Genomic DNA, 17,809 nt, shown 5'->3' on the forward strand with positions numbered 1-17,809 from the left:
CTAGTCTTGTGATTGGTTGTTGACAAATGCTGAACAGGCCACGCCTTCAACTGTGCCGTGTGTTCGGGCAAACCGTTAGGAATTCCTAAATGGAGTCAATTTGTGTAGTTTTCTTGATTTATTCTGCAGATATCGGTAAAATGTAGGCAAGGCTTTGGCGAAATTTGAAGGAGCAACTAATATTCTTCAACCTGGTATTTTTTTTAGATTTTATTTTTCATTCTTTTCGTCTGTTTTTTCAAGTTTAAAAAATGTGAGCTGGCTGGAGCCTTCATCCCTTGTCTATTTCTTACCACCAGATACCAACCGATCCCCCCCCCGCTCATAGAGACTGCGCACTACAGTTGATTATAGTTCCTGGGCTCCCTGTGATTTGACTGAACTTTGACATAAAGAAAAGCTGACACGTAAAACATACATTGTAGTAATGTTCTGATTTACAGCAAGTCCCATAAGTATTGGGGCTGCCAATTTGCAAACTCGCTAGCGAATTGGCTAACTGCTTTGGTTTTGACTAAACGGTTGGCTTTCGAATCTCGCTGGCGTCGTCTTGTGGTCACGCTCACTTAAGGCGAATGTAACTGTATGTAACAGTAGGGGACGATCCTCATACTTTAGGAGCTAATCAGCGACGGTTTTACAGTTGGATGGCGATTTCGCTTTCAAATATACCAGGGAAAGTGTTCTATGCTCTTTGTGCCTACACAAAAACGACGAATGAGGTCGATTTTTCCAGCGGTTGGCTTAATGCTACCCCAACGGATCGTTTGATTGTGAAAGTTTGTTATTTTCTCCCTGATTTGTAGGGAACTGTTTCTCAACTTATCTATTTAGTTTCAAGCAGTGTTCAAGGTGGTTACCCTCATATAATAAATATCGGTGGATTAATCGTATTTATCATATCATCACTTGTACGCCAGCTGACTGTGACCAGTTTCGCCACAAGTGGACGCGATCACAAGCCGGCGCCAGTGAAATTGGAAAGCCAACCGTTTAGTCAAAACCAAAGCAGTTAGCCAATTCGCTATCGAATTTGCAAATTGGCTGCCCCAATACTTCTATGACTTGCTGTAATACCCATTGTCAATGAACTCAGACACTCGAACACACCTCAAGTTTTGTTTGCTGAAAGGATTCTGCAGATATTTTTAACACTATTAATTAATGGTGGTTTGTAATGTACAAATATACAGCTGGCGGGTTTACCATCCATGTTTTTACACCGATGCATGTTTTAGTGCACCCACTATACGCAGGGTGGTTACCCCTTAGGAATCTTGGTGAATTTGCTTTTTTAAAGGGCGGTAGTCGTCGCGCCACGCATGCACAAGCGAGATATGGGACTCATATGAACAAAGATGGCGACTCTAATTTGACTGTTGCGCAGACCATATGTATAAACTGAGACGTCACGGTTACTAAACTTTAATAACTATGTCATTTCGTTGGTGATTGGAAGGTATCGATGAAGTCACCGCGGCGGTAATATGTTTACGTTACGCCTTGGTAAATACCCATGCTCGTGATTTCCATTAGAAGAGCGTATTTGATTGTGGGAAAATCAATGTTTATCAATACAACTGTCGCACATGTGCGGCGCGACCACCGCCCTTTAAAACATGTTATTTATTTATATATAAATACCCGACGACACCCCTCCCATTTTTGTAGATGCAGTCGTCCTTTTACTAATGTCACACACAATTTCACCACCTATTACAAAACACTTATGCAGTATGAACATTTGCTAATACGGCGACATATGTTTTGTTTATTCAACAGTTATCAACAATTCCTTGTGCGTTGTTGGTTTTGACTCTACCGCCGCCATGGTGTTTTATCGTCCTCGTGCCTGGATATTTTTTAAATGAAATGTGGAGTGGAATCATAATTACTGCAATCGTGGAACAAGCCCCGCCAGGACGTCAAGCCTCCGCCATGGCTGTATACGTAATGACACTAAACGTGATTGGTGGAAACTTGTCGCTCTCTTTACCAATTTTAAGAAAAATGTACTCTTGGAGGATAGCCATGCTCATTCTCTGGCCAGGGGCATATGTCTGTGCAGCGGCCATGTTTGCATGGTCGATTACACTTGCCGGTAGAAGGACTATTAGGACACCTGTGTTGAATGCATTAGAGAATCTACAACTCAGGAATGGGCGTGCTGAACGAATCTACTAAACTGAGCTCACGCGAATCTACTGGACATGAACGTCATCTACATATTCAGAAATACAAACATACGAAATCTCCAAATATTTTGAGTCAACCAATATGTTTTAATCTTCTATTACAACCATATCAGTATCTGGCGTTAACTGAAAGTTAAGAGTGATATGACGTTTGAAGCGTATTTTTACGAATTATGTTTAATTACAGATCATAACTAAATGTCCAGGAAACAATACAATTGTTATACACCTTTCATATTCACATAGGCAGTCCCGTTACCATGGTTATTTACCATATCCATATGAACCAATAATATTTTACTTTAGATCGCATTGATAACAATGTGTCAGTCTAGACCAAACATGTCATATTGAATAGACCAGCACAAGTACCATCTTCGCCGGCCAAGTTCGATTTATTCAGTTATTTCATAACCGCTACGAACATGGCGGAAGTACGTATACATCAAGTTTGTAAAACTACGATTCTGATGCATCGTAGTAGAATCGTGAGCAAACTTCACTGAACTACCACACGCACTAAAGGGTGATGTTCATCGCATCGCGTTGTGTTCAGTATGGGACTAATAGCGATCGTAGAGTGTCATATATGTAGTATGTTTTTTTTGTTTACATGAAATTCGAACACTCGCTACGCAACGACCGAGAGTGCAGTCGACAGAATGACAAATTATATATTACGTTCCTCATAATGTAACGGGGATCGGGTCAGCTGATAGTGTAACTAGTATTTTGCATTAGTCATAACATTGGTTAATACGCATACAAATGTCAACTCAACGCTCTACAGAGACGTGAACTGCAATACAAATAGGAACAAATATTATCTTAAAACTATATTTTCTCAATTGTTATCACCTTATATGTTCATTTCATCATACAACTTATGCAGGTTAAAGTGTATACAATTAAACATTACTGGTCTATGTTATTTGAACAAGTCATTGAAAATGACACAGTGCCCGTTAAATTTTGAAAAGTTTCTTTGTGCTCGTCATACTAAAGCGGTGGGGTTGTTGCGAGCGTGTCCTTGAAACTCGAGTCCGAAGTGGCAAATACAACAGATTGTTTAATTACATCAAATTCGAACACGTGTTGCGTGACGACCCCTCCATAGCAAAGAAAGGCATAGATCACGAGTTAAAGTAAAACAAATTGAGGTGCATGTCTATGTCATTGCACTTGCTAAAATTGTTTAAAGTACTACGTTCGAACGGGGTAATAGTGGACGAAACCCGTGGTGAGCGAAAGCTTGAGTCCATTATGGGTTGGCAGGGAGTTCATTGTACAGTTGTTATTATTTCAGTAGCGTTGTCAATACCGGTGAAATTGCTGACACTAAAAAGCAGAAAACGTATTTGAGAAAAGTCCATAGTGAACGGAACAGTTTCATAGTCACTGGGCACTGAATCTGCATAATTTAAAACGTCTTTTTGGAAGTTTGTTTTTACATTCTCATATGACAAACTAAGAAAGACACTAGTTTAATCCTTCAAATATTATTAATTATTTAAATTATTCACATTGAGAGTGTAAGAGTGACTGGTGTGGTGCAAGTAGAATTCCCGGTTCTCGAATTGATAGCGTTTGCGCGAGCATCCTTTGTGCGCTTGCGCGTATTGTCAACAAAGCTGAATGTGCGAGACAGATTTTGAAACTACCGAACGCTTCAAAACTAACTCGTACCAGTTTCTGAAAAGTTGCACACTATTCTGTCTAAGCAACAATAACGAGCAAGAAAATTATCTTTGGGTATAGCGTAATATTTTTTGCGGGTATTTTGGGAGTTGAAAAACTATGTCGCGGTCATATTTTACTCTGTGAAGCACACACGTGTCATCTCTATTTCAGTCCAATTTCCGTGAAAAATCATCTTTTTCAACTGAAAATCCATGTTTCTCAACTGTCTTAAATAGTTCTTCTATCTGCCCTTGGTGTACCCATACTCACTCACTTTAAAAACAACTGTTTAAAATATGCCACTGACTTCTTCCGGGTTGCATGTCTACCGGTGCTCTTTTGACTTTTATATTTTTGTCGTACCCTCGCCCGTTGCTATGTAGGTTACGCATGCACTAATATAATTGAAGCAATTCTATTAAGCAAACTACGAAGCACAATAATTATCCAAAATGAATAAGTGATACATCATCAGCATACATAATTGAGTTATAATAAGTATTGTATTAGAGGAATCTGTTATAACATTGTCCAAATTGTCTTTTTAATCACTAATAACAAGACATGAATAAAAATACTCCTGTTAAAATAATATATGAAACATCTACAAACACTTGAATATGTACTCTATGTGGGTACAACTCATCATAAAGTGATTTCCCTTAATCTAGTATTGTACTGAAAACTTCCATTGACCCATGTCCAAAATCTCAGGGTACACAAGTGCAACCAAACTATGTCTCATAACGCTCAAGAAACTGCATTCATAAATCTGAGTAAACCTTGATGTACCTTTAATAACAACTTGACTTCTTTGTTAATTCGGGTCTTTGTATATTACCAGGACCTGGGTTTTGTTTCAGTATCATCACTATAATGCCAATCACAATGTAGCCCTGACCCCCCTCTATAGTTTTCACTGAGACTCGTAATGGTACGACCCATTTATCCATGTAGATGCTGACAACTGAAGCTATATTTATACCACATGTGTCAATGTGCCTGGCCAAGATTTATAAACAGTAACTGCCCAGTGTTTTCACTGATCTTCAACTTTGTGACAAGGTATTTCAGTGATGGCTCATTATAATGGAATGCAATTTTTACAGTTTAAAGATATAATATACAACAACATTTCTGAATACTTTTTTCAACATTTCAGCATTAATTTTTCATGAAACCAGACAAAAACCTGACTGTGGTTCATTTCTGTCACTGATTCAGATCAAGGTCATGAAAAATCACTTAACACCCTAGCATTACTCTAACCTAATAAATTTATTCTGAGCATGCTCAGTTGTTCTCTCAGTGTTGTGAGGAGAGGTAATTTTCGATGAAAATCATGAAAAAGACCTACAAAAATTACATGCACATTCAACAGAGTCTTGTTCATCAACCTGCCACGTTTCATTGATATCTGCTGCAGAATTTCAGAGAAAATGTTGGAGATGTAAAGGAAAGTGGACGGACGGAAACCGTCAATAAGAAACTAAACTCCCCTTTCCAGGCCGCATCTGAAATGAGGACTAAAAATATAAAAGTGAGTGGGGCTTGTGATGGGATGTACCCTGTTATATAATTATTTAATATATAATTATTTTGTACATATGTTATATATATATATATATGTTTCTAATAATTTTAAATTAAATTTATGATACGCCTTCTCTCCAGTCAGTCAAATGTCTTAGCAAAATCTACGAAACATGAATATAACTTTTCTTTGTTCTTGGTATATCTCTGTATTAAAGTTTTCAATACAAACCTTTGATCTGTTGTTCTGTTCCTTTTTTCTGAATCCTGATTACTTTTGAATATTTTGTGTTCTTCTATATTATTGTAAATATTTATGATGTAACAGAAGACTTTTCAAATGCTACTTGATACTGATATGCCCCTGTAATTCTGTAGATTCAATTTTATCCCCTTTTTTATGTGTTATGGTACTCAAATGCAAAATATTTGGGAAGACTGAATTAAATTAAACAATTTAACTATGGGATTAATTAAATTTTTTTAACTATTTTTCAAAAGTTCTAAACAATCTATATCTGGTACTTTTTGCACATGAAGTGGAAATAGGGAGTATTTAAAATTTTACTAATATACCTCATTTACACTTTGAGTTTAAACAATTTGAAAGCAAGCACAGTAATGAGTTTAGGAGAGAACTTTCAGTTTCATCCAAGAGCTGATAAGTGGTTCTAAACTAATCAGGTCAGTTGAATACCCAGAACACTTACTCTTCTGATGCACCACAAAAACTTTATTTTTGTTCAAAAAAACAGCGAAAAAATGGGAACTTGCCAAAGTATGAAGATTGCTGATACTGCATGTCAAAATATGACATGAACTTCTATGGAATTATTTTGTTTCCATCTGCTTTAAACAGTCGTATGTACTTTTGACCAATGCCATGTATCTTTCATCACCACCATGCCCAAATGACGATAACTTTGATGTTACATATGCAAATGAGAGATTGTGATCTGCATCAAAGAATGACCCTTGACCTCCATGACCATTGTGACCGAAGATTCTGTCCAGACTGAACTGAAAAAAAAAGATAACAGGTTTTCTTTGTAGGTAGGCAAATTTTTTATTTTATTTTGCCCGAACTGATTATACCGGTACCTTTTAATAAAATCATTCATTTAATACAGAAAGGTAATAACCTTATCATTAAAGTGAATTTTCTTGCAGTTATGTTCTGCTTATCCAATAGCTTCTTCAAAGGAATAAACAAAACTATTTTTATGCATAGCTAATGTGCACTAATCACGATCAAAATAGCTGTCTTTGTAGCGTGTCTTCCTCAAAACAAAGATATAGGATATGTTTTTGAATTGATACAGTATACAAAATGAGCTAATCTAACATATATTTCAAGTAATGTATCAAATCAATTGAGCTGGCAGTTATCAACTGAAGAAGAAGTCAAACAAGAAAAATTAAAGACTTAATTATATATTGTCACGAAATGTTCAAATCTATAAAGATTCACCCAAGGTACATATACTAAGTATCAAAACAATCAGAGTAAAGCTTTTCAATAAGAAGTCGACAATAAAAGTTTTTGACCAAAAATATTCTCTAAAATTACTTACTGGAATACCACCTTTGACTTCAGCATGAGGATACATCCCATATGAAAAACTTGATTTGATGTGTATTACTTCATCCAATCTTTCTTCATTACATTCAGTAAATTTCTTGACTAAATCATTAGATAATAATCGTTTCCCGTTCCATTCACCCCTGTTGGCTATAATAGCAAACAACTTGGCCAATCCTCGGGCTGTACCAATCCCACCAGCTCCAGGACTTTCCAACGATTGGTAGCGATATGAATTGAAGACTTCCTCCTGTGAACATAAAATACACATTACAGATGAAATCAACGTCCACATGCAGACACAATCAATTCTGCAGACAACTGCAAATAAAATCGACAATGCAGAATGAAACAATCAATGCATGACATAATCCCCATGCTTAACATTTCAGACTTTCTGTGATTTTGAAAATAAAATATCACATGTACATAATTTGCTTTGGCACATCAAAATGCCTGATTGTAATGCATTTTTAAAAAGAAAACGAAACAACAACTGCCCAAGATCAAGTTCTGGACATGTCGAAGTACCTGATCAGAACATATGCCAAATATCTTTATGTCTGCAATAATGCTCCAAATATGATATTTATGCATTTTTAATTATGTCACATGACCATATATGATTATTAAATAGTTTGATCACATGAGCAAAATATCTTCAATAAAGCATTGGGTGAACGTCAATATCTGCAAAAAATGCTCCAAATATGATATTTACGCAATTTATCACTTTGGATAAGAATGATTGGTTCAAAAGCAAAACATTGTCACCTTTAATGTGTGCATGTGCCTTCACGTGACATATCACATAACTACTGTGTCTGCCCACTCAATCCAACATGGTGCTTGCTGATTCGATAATATTGAATTAAAATCAATTAGAGCAAATGATGTCACAATACAATTTCTGGATTGGTCAATTTATATTCTAACATCCATTCTGCTTTATAAAAATGTACAATTATTAAACATTTATAATAACCACAGCTTTTGTAAAATGTTAGGGACAACGTCAAAAGATCAATGTCGGATAAAAAACTTATTTCCTTTAGTTTGGGGGTGGGGGGTTTTGACCATAAAAAGTTTTCATCCTACAAAAACGTTTTTATTTTTTAATGAAGTCAAAACAAATTTGGAGTACATGTAGTTCGTTTTTTTCTATCCAATCATGGACAAAAATAACAGATAATGAAAAAAACCCATCCAAGACGAGAAAATGGTTTGGTGCGAGTGTAAATACGTGCGTCAAATGAGATCAATTTCAGGGCATAGACCTAGAGCATGCGCAGAGCCTAGAAAAGTAGTTTGCGCATGCATATATTCCCCCTTTTTTTACAACCAACTGCTCTGCCATACTACTGTCCGATTATCAATTTGTATTTAATGGTGAATGTAGTCTGACGCCATGATCAATATTTATCAATTAAGTTTCAGTAGGGGGAGGGGGTTTGGGAAAAAACTAAAGGATTTAAGTTTTTTATCCTACATTGAACTTTTGATGTTGTCCCTTAATCAAACATACATTCAACAGGGATCAAGTTCATATATATACCAAACTACAAGCAAATCACTTACTGGTCCATAACTGTAGAGTCCTCTCCTCAATAAACTGTCTGACTGATAGAGCGCCATGAAGATAGGTCGATATTTGGAACTCATAAACAATTTCAAACCACTGGACATAGTTGGAAATTCCATTTTTGCAACTCTGTATTTTTCTTCTCTTGGCAAACCAATAAAAAAATCTATATCTGTACAGAAATGTAAAGAATCAATGGTAACAAAAAAAAAGAAATATATGTCAATACTGTAACAATGCAGACTCAGTGTAGAAATGAACATTACTACTTGAGCAAAGATTATATTTTACATACATAATGTCTTCAGGAAACATTTGATTATGATAGTTATATTAACATACAATAATAATTATTATTTATACATCTGTCATCGTAACGCCATAAGTTACAGCATGCCATAATTTTGCGGTATTGCGCTGGTTATTTTCATCCTACCATATTGGGAAATGCGAATTCCAAATATGGAATGAGAATGCACGTAAGCGTACTCTAATAAAAAAAAAACATGCCCGCATGGTTTGACCGAACCCAACATAAAGAAGTTTGCTAAATCCGTTTTGAATTTCGGCATTTTCCATGATGTATTCCTGGGAGGAAAAGATGTATAATAATAAGGATATTATGAGGTTACTGCAAAGTATGCACTCAGACAGTATGCAGTCGCATCAACCTCCGCTACGTGTTGGTCAATACTCTTTGTGCATATTTTTCGGTAAAATACAATGTACTTTATTATTGCTTGTAATTTATTTTCACTATTTTCGCTGAAGGTGAAAATGTGAAAATAAAAGCCAGCGAATATACATTTTTTCCTAAATTTTACATTGAACTTGTCAAAAATTAATCCCAGGTAAAATAAAGTATTTTACAGTAATACACAAATACTTTTTGGAAGTCTTGTAATAGTCTTGTTTGGAAATTAAAACTGATATAATTTGTGGATTTGTGATTCAGTAAACATTTAGCTCACTACCTTGAATACAAACATGTGTATGGTCATCTGTAAAATGCAGAACTGTAATTAACATGTGCAGGGTTTAGGTTTAGGCTGATGTACATTTAACCTGAAAGATCACCAGAGAGTTCTGATATACGACTCCGGATAGATTGACGGTTGGAGACTGAATTATAAGGCACTGTTTCGAACTTTGTTCGAACAGGGACTAATAAGACATAACTGTATACAAAGTACTATCAAAGCTGTGTTACAGATGATATGCAGACATTCACAGTTGTGAAATCAGAATTACTGGACTTACCAAATGGCTTTGCGATTTCTTCCCTGAAAAACTGACCAATCGTTCTACGTTTAGGATCGGCATGCTGCAAGAGGCCACTTAGCAGCCAGCCGTATGAGATCACATGATACCCGTGTGTTGTTCCTGGTTCCCACAATGGTACTGACTCTGCCAACACTTTCAGTAATAACTCCCGATCTCGTAGTATTTCAATTGTTACTGGTTGTGATAAAACTGGTAGACCTGCCTTTATAAATAAATGAATTCATATTTATCGCTCTCTCGTCAAAATGTTAATTCAATAATTGTTAATTTTCTCTAAATTTCGAGTCAAATTTAAACAAGACAAATGTGTTATTTTAGCCAATTCTCAACCCATGTCTAGAAAATTACACATGCTAAACATCTAAATAGATTAAAATATTATATTAAAATTTGTCAAATATTTTAGAAAATATACATATACACCCACACTTGTGGGTTGAAATCAAACGTAGCTAATATCTTAAACTTAACAAGCAGCCTACAGGTACATATACACCAAGTATCAAAGCAATAAGTTAGCAATAAGAAGTTGAAAATGTAAAAAGTTGACATGGACACCATGCGTCAATTACTCGTATGATAAGCTCCGCTTGACAAAGTCAACAGCGGAGCTAATAAAATATCTAGGCTTGACAAATGCCAGATTTTATTTAACCATGCAAATAAAAAATATGGTGTATCACAATTTTGGTACTTTGTATTATGCTTTATAAGTTATTTCTGTGTTATTTCCGCATAATATAATAAGAATAACCTTTTCCTATTGATTGTGTGTATATGTTGTGAAACTGATCAAAATCTCATGGCATACTTGCCGGGGGGTGGGGTGGCTTTCCAATTAGTCTGGACCACACTTACCCAGGGTAAATTTGTTATGACCTTTTCACTGAGTCTGCCAAACACCCAACATACAGTGTTTTTGGCCTCACTATTAAGTCACTAGATGACTCACTCTGGGTACACTGCGTACCTCCCCATTGAGTCTATATACTCACCCAGAGAGCAATAAAACTACAGTTGGTTTGTCAGGTAGAAATTAAGTTCATGAATCTTTGAGAAACATGCACCATGCTATAACATATTTTTACCTCATGATTAACTAGTTGCTTTACAGTTATGTTTTCTTTCCCGTTCTGTGCAAATTCCGGCCAATAGTGAGAGACTTTCTGAGCATAATCTAAATATCCACGCTCCACTGCAACAGCAATACAGATCGCTGAAACACCTTTCGTACAGGAATACACCATCGTCATGGTTTCCTCTTCCCATGGTTCTTCAGCTTCACAATTTGCATATCCACCCCATAAGTCAACAACTTTCTGACCTTTGTAGTACACCGCAAATGCTGATCCTGCTTCCAAGCCTCGTTCATGAAGATGTCTGAGAGAAAGAAAACAAATATTGATTTAATAAAAAATACATAGCAACAGTAGGAGTTAAAGAAACTGTGAGGGATTCTATTTTAAATGAGTCCCACGCGACGATAACAACACACACTAAAAACGCAAAGGCTCATGGGTAGACGCTTGTTTGTAAACAATTACACTCTATGGCCATCTGACGCATGGGCAGGTGACGACTCCCTCGCTTTAAGATCGGCAGTGAAGTAAACATACAGGACTTTGATTGGAACCCTGTACAGACTGTTTTTCATTCTTGCGAGCGAATTACAAGTATTTTAACCACCTCAAAAAAATGTATTTTGGGCCAGTTGTTTACCCCTATATGTGTAACGTGTATAAATTTGGTTGTTCAGGACTGAGTCATGATCCCGATCTGGTGATTGGTGCATGGGAAATAGACCATGCTTCCAACTGTGCTAGTAAAACCTACACGCTGCTAAGAAAATTGTAAATGCAGTCAATCTGTTTAGTTTAGTTTTCCTACTTAAATATTGGTATAATAAGATAAGGCTTTTGTAATAATTAGATAATCGGTATGCAAGTTTTTCATTATTAATTTGTTAAACTCACGTCTGTGGATTACCCCAGAGCTTTTATGAACCAAATTTCAATGAAATGTGATTATGCAATTATGGTTGAATTTCAATACAGAACTAAAATTGGGTGCAAATTGTATGCAAATCAGGTAATTATTATGGATGTATATAAACCCCAAATTAATTAGTTGCATTGTTATAGTATATTTACACACTTGAGATATTGGTGGAAAAGCAGAAAACTGACTTATTGTTATGCAAATTAGATAATTAATATGAACAGATACTAATCCAAAACTTATCATGTCTGTGCATTGTCTTATGACATCTATGTACAAAGTACATATTAAAAAAGAGGTGACTAGAAATTATGTTGATGTCACAGTACCATTGCCAGATTTGTCAATTTGAATTCTAACAGCCATTTTAATTTATGAAAATAGACCAATTGGCCTGACCAGAGGGTCTGTGGCCTGACGTTTAACGATTTTTACCAAAATATGATTGACAACATTTTTTTGGAGTAGGGAAATAGCGTTAATTTTATATTAGAAAAATGTTTTTGTGTTTTTAGGCAGTGTATAACACTAACATATTAGTAGTAATGCTCAGTTTTTGACTTAAACCTTATTAGGTCTTTGTATCATTACTAAGCCTCCTTGAAGTGTAATAATGATAATAATTATCATAATACAGTTTATTGTATCTTTAGAACTAACAGATTCTATTTCGTGTGTAGAAAAGTACATGAATATGAAATGAAAAAAAATAAAAATAAAAGTTTACATTTTTCATTTGTTGAAATCAGTGTACGAATATCATGTACGACACTTATTAATGTACTCGCGTCATTACTCTGTATCTGCCAGTATATTTGTCAGTATTTTTAATAATTTTTGATGAAAAATTAATTTGAGAAAATTAGGTCTTGGCATAAAATTTACAACACTCCCACAGAAAATGGATTTCATCTTCCACAAATGCTGTTCATGGTTCGCGATTTAAAATTGGGAATTATACATCTGCCTCTTTCAAATCATGGTTGCTGTTCCTATGTTTTGCCATACTATCGGTAATTCTAATTTCATATACCGGAAGTATAGTAATCGTATGTATGATTCATAGCAGTAATCTTTTTTTAAATTTGCAGAATGTTCTAAGTTTGCTATAATTTTTTCTAATTTGTGATTTTCAAAGGTTGGTGTAGTTTTGTTCAATTTTAGTTTTTATAGTACCGGTATTTAACAATCTGTTTGTGAAAATTATTGATGAGTTAGTTTCTGGTTCAAGTGACAAATTTAGATTATTTTTTATGATTGGTATGTATGCAAAAAATGATGAAAAATTACAGTCTATGTACTTGTTCGAGACACGTCGTTAAAAAAGAAAGTAATATTTCTGTTGGCTGCTGGGGGCGCTATAACTAGATGACCTCTGGGACAGAAGGTCATATATATATATATTGTAATAACCATAGTTTTCTGAGTTCCTGGTTTTGGTGAGACTGTGAATTAGAAATTTGTACCCAAAGATTTTCCTGCTTACCATACTTCACAAAAATTATTTAATTATCACAAGACAAGAATCCAGCTCGTACAAAGGCTGCCAAAATGATGGCTTCCAAGCATATGACCTGCAAGAATGGTACAGGAATTATTTCTCAGTAAATTTACCAAGTCAGCCAGCTGTAATGATCCACACGTTATTTCAATTCCCCATGATTAATTACATAACAATTGAAATCATAAGAAAATTTTAAAAAATGTCTCTTATCAAGCTTATCTCCTCAAACTATCAAATGGTTCAACCCTTGGTCCTAGTTATGCAAATTTTTGCGCTTACCAAGACCAAAGTCCTGTTTCAAAACTACTGTAAAATACTTTATTTTAGCTGGAATTCATTTTCGCAGAATAGACTTTATGGACATTTTGTATGGAATTTATTTTCACTGATTTTTGATGAATCAATTGTAAAATATAGCGAAAAGAGTATATTCACTCGATTTTATTTTTCACTAAATCATTCCTTCAGGGAAAATAGCGAAAATTAATTCCAAACGAAAATAAAGTATTTTACAGTATGTAAACTACTTTTTGAAAAAAAAAAGAGAAAAATATTCGAAAAAAAATAAAGCATTTTGTCATCAAATTAACAAAACTGACAGAGGTCAACCCAATACATGTGTACTATCAATATCAGCCATGCAGACCAAATAGTGTCATAGAAGAAGTCATTGCAGAATTTTTATAATTTTCGGCTGCTAATTCGCATAATTTTTGGCAGACCAACTTCTCATGAAAAAATTTCTATCTACACTCATTAATGTGCGTTGAGCTGAAAATATACATTTATAAAACGTTTACAACATTTATACTGGTATTTTTTTTTATAAATTAGTTTTGAATTTTATTTATCTGTTTTTTTCAGTTTAAAAAATGAGGAATCGGTGTAGCCTTCAGTCGATGTCTATTTTTATATACCTGCAGGCCGATGATACAGGCTAGGCGTACAGCTTATTATAGTATGACCCCTTAAAACTGCTCAATGATTATAGCTTGAGGCTTGCTGTGCTCTAACCTCGGAGTCCCTATGTTCTGCATTCTAGCGTGCTGTGTCCTGTTCCTTATGACTTCTTCCGTAATTGCAGTGAAACAACATTACTATCTGATTTATAGTAATTTCATTCAAATAAATACATAGTTGCTTTCTTTTAAAAAAAATGTTATCAGTGTGAATGAACCACAATCTGATTAAAATCTGATGTATTGCACATGAATTGAATTTAATTTCATTTCATTATCACTATATATTTTTATTATTTTGTAATTTTTATTATTATTATGTATATCTTATTTTGCATTATATATCTATCCTTGTTGACTTTCGTGATTAATCTTTTTTTTCTGTTATGACAAATTTTACTTTTTTTTCCCTTATTTTAATAATCTTACATTATTTAGTATGATTTTGTATTATTTAGTAATTTAGTGATTGTATTTTGTTATCTAGCATATTGTTTTCTATTTTTTTCTCGTACCTTGTGACCATTTTCTTTCCCTCCGAGGATTGTGTAAGAGTCAATAATGGATTGGTCAGTTACTTTGGCCTAGGGGGGGGGGGGGTCGGCAGATTCCATTTTGCCAGCTGTAAATCTCAGTTGACCCACCCCCTATCAAATAAAAAAAGTGGGTGACCCCCCCCCCCCAATTATATTTTAAAACTTAAAACATGCTGACCCCCCTAAAAAAACAAAGAAACATTAACAGTTTTGTCTCTGATATGATTAAAAAATGTATTATATGTGCATTGAAAATAACATGGTTTGCCATAATTTTTAGCGTTTGCATTTAATTGTGGTGGATAAGTTTATATCGAAAACTAGGCGTTGGGGTGTTCTTTTCGTCACATAAAACGAACTGACTAATCATGCGGAATTGTTATTGAAACGGACATCGATTGCGTTGTGTTTTCTTGAGTTGAACAGACGTGAGATATAATTCAAATTGGTTTATTTGTACTCAACATGAACATCAATACGTTGTACAGCAAATACTTCTTGGTATAAAATATAGATCGTTAAATAATAGCTCCATGAGGAGTTGGCATCGTAGAGAGCATAGAAAGGAGGGTGTGCATAACGAGCATCAAGTTGCGAAGCTACTATAGAAGGAATTACAGCGACGGCCTGAATCGGACTTCTCACGACAGCGCTTTGCCTGGTTAATGTAATTGTCAACGTTAGAGCGGTATTTGTCTCGGTGACAGCTAATCGGAGAAGTGCCAAACACGTGTTTGTACTCTAGAATATATCATGCCAAAAACGTTCCGAAAATAAAACAACGCTAATGATTGGCGCATACAAACGAAACATAGCGCTGTCATTCCATATTAGGAGTGACACGCGACTAACACGAGGGAGAACTTTGGTGGGAATTTTGGGCGGTAAACAGACAAGTACCACGAGAACGCAATGGGAAACAATGTAGCGAACGTTTGGATATAGCGTCACGGTTGCTACAGAAACCGATCTAGTCTCTCAGGACTCAACTCGTGGTTATCAAAACAATGTCTGAAATTACAAACTAGCTTGGAGAACATCATACAGAAAGTAAAATTTGTTCATGTTAGATAACTGCGCGCGACATTAATAGACCTTAGGAGGGGAGGGGAAGGGAAGCATAAAGCCAAAAAATTACTACAGAAAAGGCTGCAGGAAGGAGGGAAATCTATGCTGCTAAAGATAGTAAATAAAAGCCAAGCTGTGGAGTACTTACTCGATAACCGCCCTTATAAGATAGGAAAAGAGGATTTGAATCTAGGTGGTTTGAACTCTTTGAAAACTAAGTTGGATTTAAAATATCTTTCATATCTTATAGACCAGGAAAGCTTTACACCCGAAGCACAGTCTGTGCTTATGAAAACAAAGGAAACTTTGATTTTTGCTTAAATTTGTGTTGGATTTTGGTATTTTACAGAGCAAAATATGCATATTTAAAAGTTAAAAAAACAAAAAAACTATTTATTTATTTTTTCATCATTTATTTTAATTTATATATCAGCATTTTCACAAATTTAACTTTTTTGATTTGCTGAACAAAAACTGTCACTGCTCTTTTTACTAATTGCTGTGTTGTCTTTCCGTCTCCTGTTATAATTGGATAAATCCAGTAAATATCTTATACAATAGTGACTTCAGACTTTAAATAAAATAATCTGATATCAGCAGCACATGGACTTGGGATGTGTTTAAAACTTAACTGTATAATTGGGGTTCTAGCTGCATTGCATAATCTGCTAGTTATTTGGCAACTTTAACCTCAAAATATTTAGCCTATAACATTTCTTGCATCAACAAATTTATAGGCAATATAGGTAATAGTTATTATTAAGAATACATTTGTACGATTAACTTTTTTATTGTTTGTTCTGAAATAAAATTTTTAAAAATATATGCATGAGCGCGTGTGTGAATTCTGGAAAACATGATATCAAAAACAGGGTGACCCCCCCCCGTATTCGCACAATCAAAAACAGGGTAACCCCCCTACTGATCCACCGACCCCCCCAGGCCGAAGTAACTGACCAATCCCTAAGTAAATAAATAAACAAGTATTTTATAAATTGTAAAGTTTGTAAGACGGATTTGGTGAGAGAAGAACTTAAAGAAGGCAGCGAGGTGTGATAGTTTGGACGAATAAAGTTGGAATATCGAACTAATGTTTATTCCGTTAATTCTAATCGTCCTGTTCGATATGGGACTCATAGCAACGTATACAACGCGTGTGAAATGCATTGTTTACGACAAGTGTTATCAGCCAAGTGAGACAAAGTTCCCCGAGGAACATACAGCCACGGTTACTAAAATAGTAACAGTTATGCAACGAAAAACGCTAATTACCCCCTTGTCATCCTTCACATATCAACAGCACCCCCCCATGCTCTCACCTAAAAACCTGCTGGACTTCTTCAAATCCTGGTTTCACGACTCCACCAACGAGAACCTTAAGAGCTGAGCGGCGGTGTCTGTAGATTATGAAATATGGTAGCAGAATTCCCAGACAAATAGCAACGATGGCGACCGAGGAACAGACGATCATCGTGGCTGCCGACTAAAATAGAGCAAACAAACAGAACGTTGATCTACTAACTACGAGTCGGAGATATACTAGTATTGCTATTGAAACGGCGCGGGTTTTTGGCTTACGAAACTCACTGGTTGGCGCTGACTTGTTGTCACGCCCACTCTGGCCTAATCTATATTACAGTAGGGGGGCATAAAATGAATATTATACTTCGCTCCGCTTCACACAACTCAAGCATGATATCGGTAGAAACAATCACTCGGCTTATATTACATTTATTCGAACTAAAACGGGTGAAATCCTGTGAAAATCGAAACACCAAAGCAAAATGTACACGACCCTCGACGCGATTATTTTGAAAACAGGGACTCGGGCATGCGCAGTTCCCAAACACGTACGTGCGTACTGCGCCGTCTCACAATTTGAATATCA

The 17,809-nt window shown here is 35.4% G+C and overlaps 2 protein-coding genes across 2 annotated transcripts in view; one reads left to right on the forward strand and one right to left on the reverse strand.

Moving 5' to 3' along the window:
* Positions 1–5,644, forward strand: part of LOC100366507 (uncharacterized) — a 33,516-nt gene extending 27,872 nt beyond the window's left edge. Inside the window, exon 7 of the mRNA XM_002734253.3 lies at positions 1,783–5,644. Coding sequence (XP_002734299.3) covers positions 1,783–2,184 — 402 coding nt within the window. The 3' untranslated portion in view covers positions 2,185–5,644. The remainder of the gene's footprint in view (positions 1–1,782) is intronic.
* A 476-nt stretch (positions 5,645–6,120) lies between these two features.
* On the reverse strand, positions 6,121–17,481 carry LOC100366352 (beta-lactamase domain-containing protein 2-like). The gene is made up of 6 exons (XM_085490602.1): positions 17,241–17,481; positions 10,945–11,236; positions 9,833–10,058; positions 8,569–8,744; positions 6,983–7,240; positions 6,121–6,428 (listed from the first exon to the last, which is right to left on the reverse strand). The coding sequence occupies exons 1-6, from the start codon at positions 17,390–17,392 to the stop codon at positions 6,240–6,242; spliced, it is 1,293 nt and encodes a 430-aa protein (XP_085346728.1). The 5' UTR covers positions 17,393–17,481; the 3' UTR covers positions 6,121–6,239.
* Positions 17,482–17,809: the final 328 nt, after the last annotated feature.

The sequence above is a fragment of the Saccoglossus kowalevskii genome, chromosome 15 (genome assembly GCF_978046115.1).
Source record: "Saccoglossus kowalevskii chromosome 15, keSacKowa6.1, whole genome shotgun sequence".
In the NCBI taxonomy this organism is placed as follows: Eukaryota; Metazoa; Hemichordata; class Enteropneusta; family Harrimaniidae; genus Saccoglossus; species Saccoglossus kowalevskii.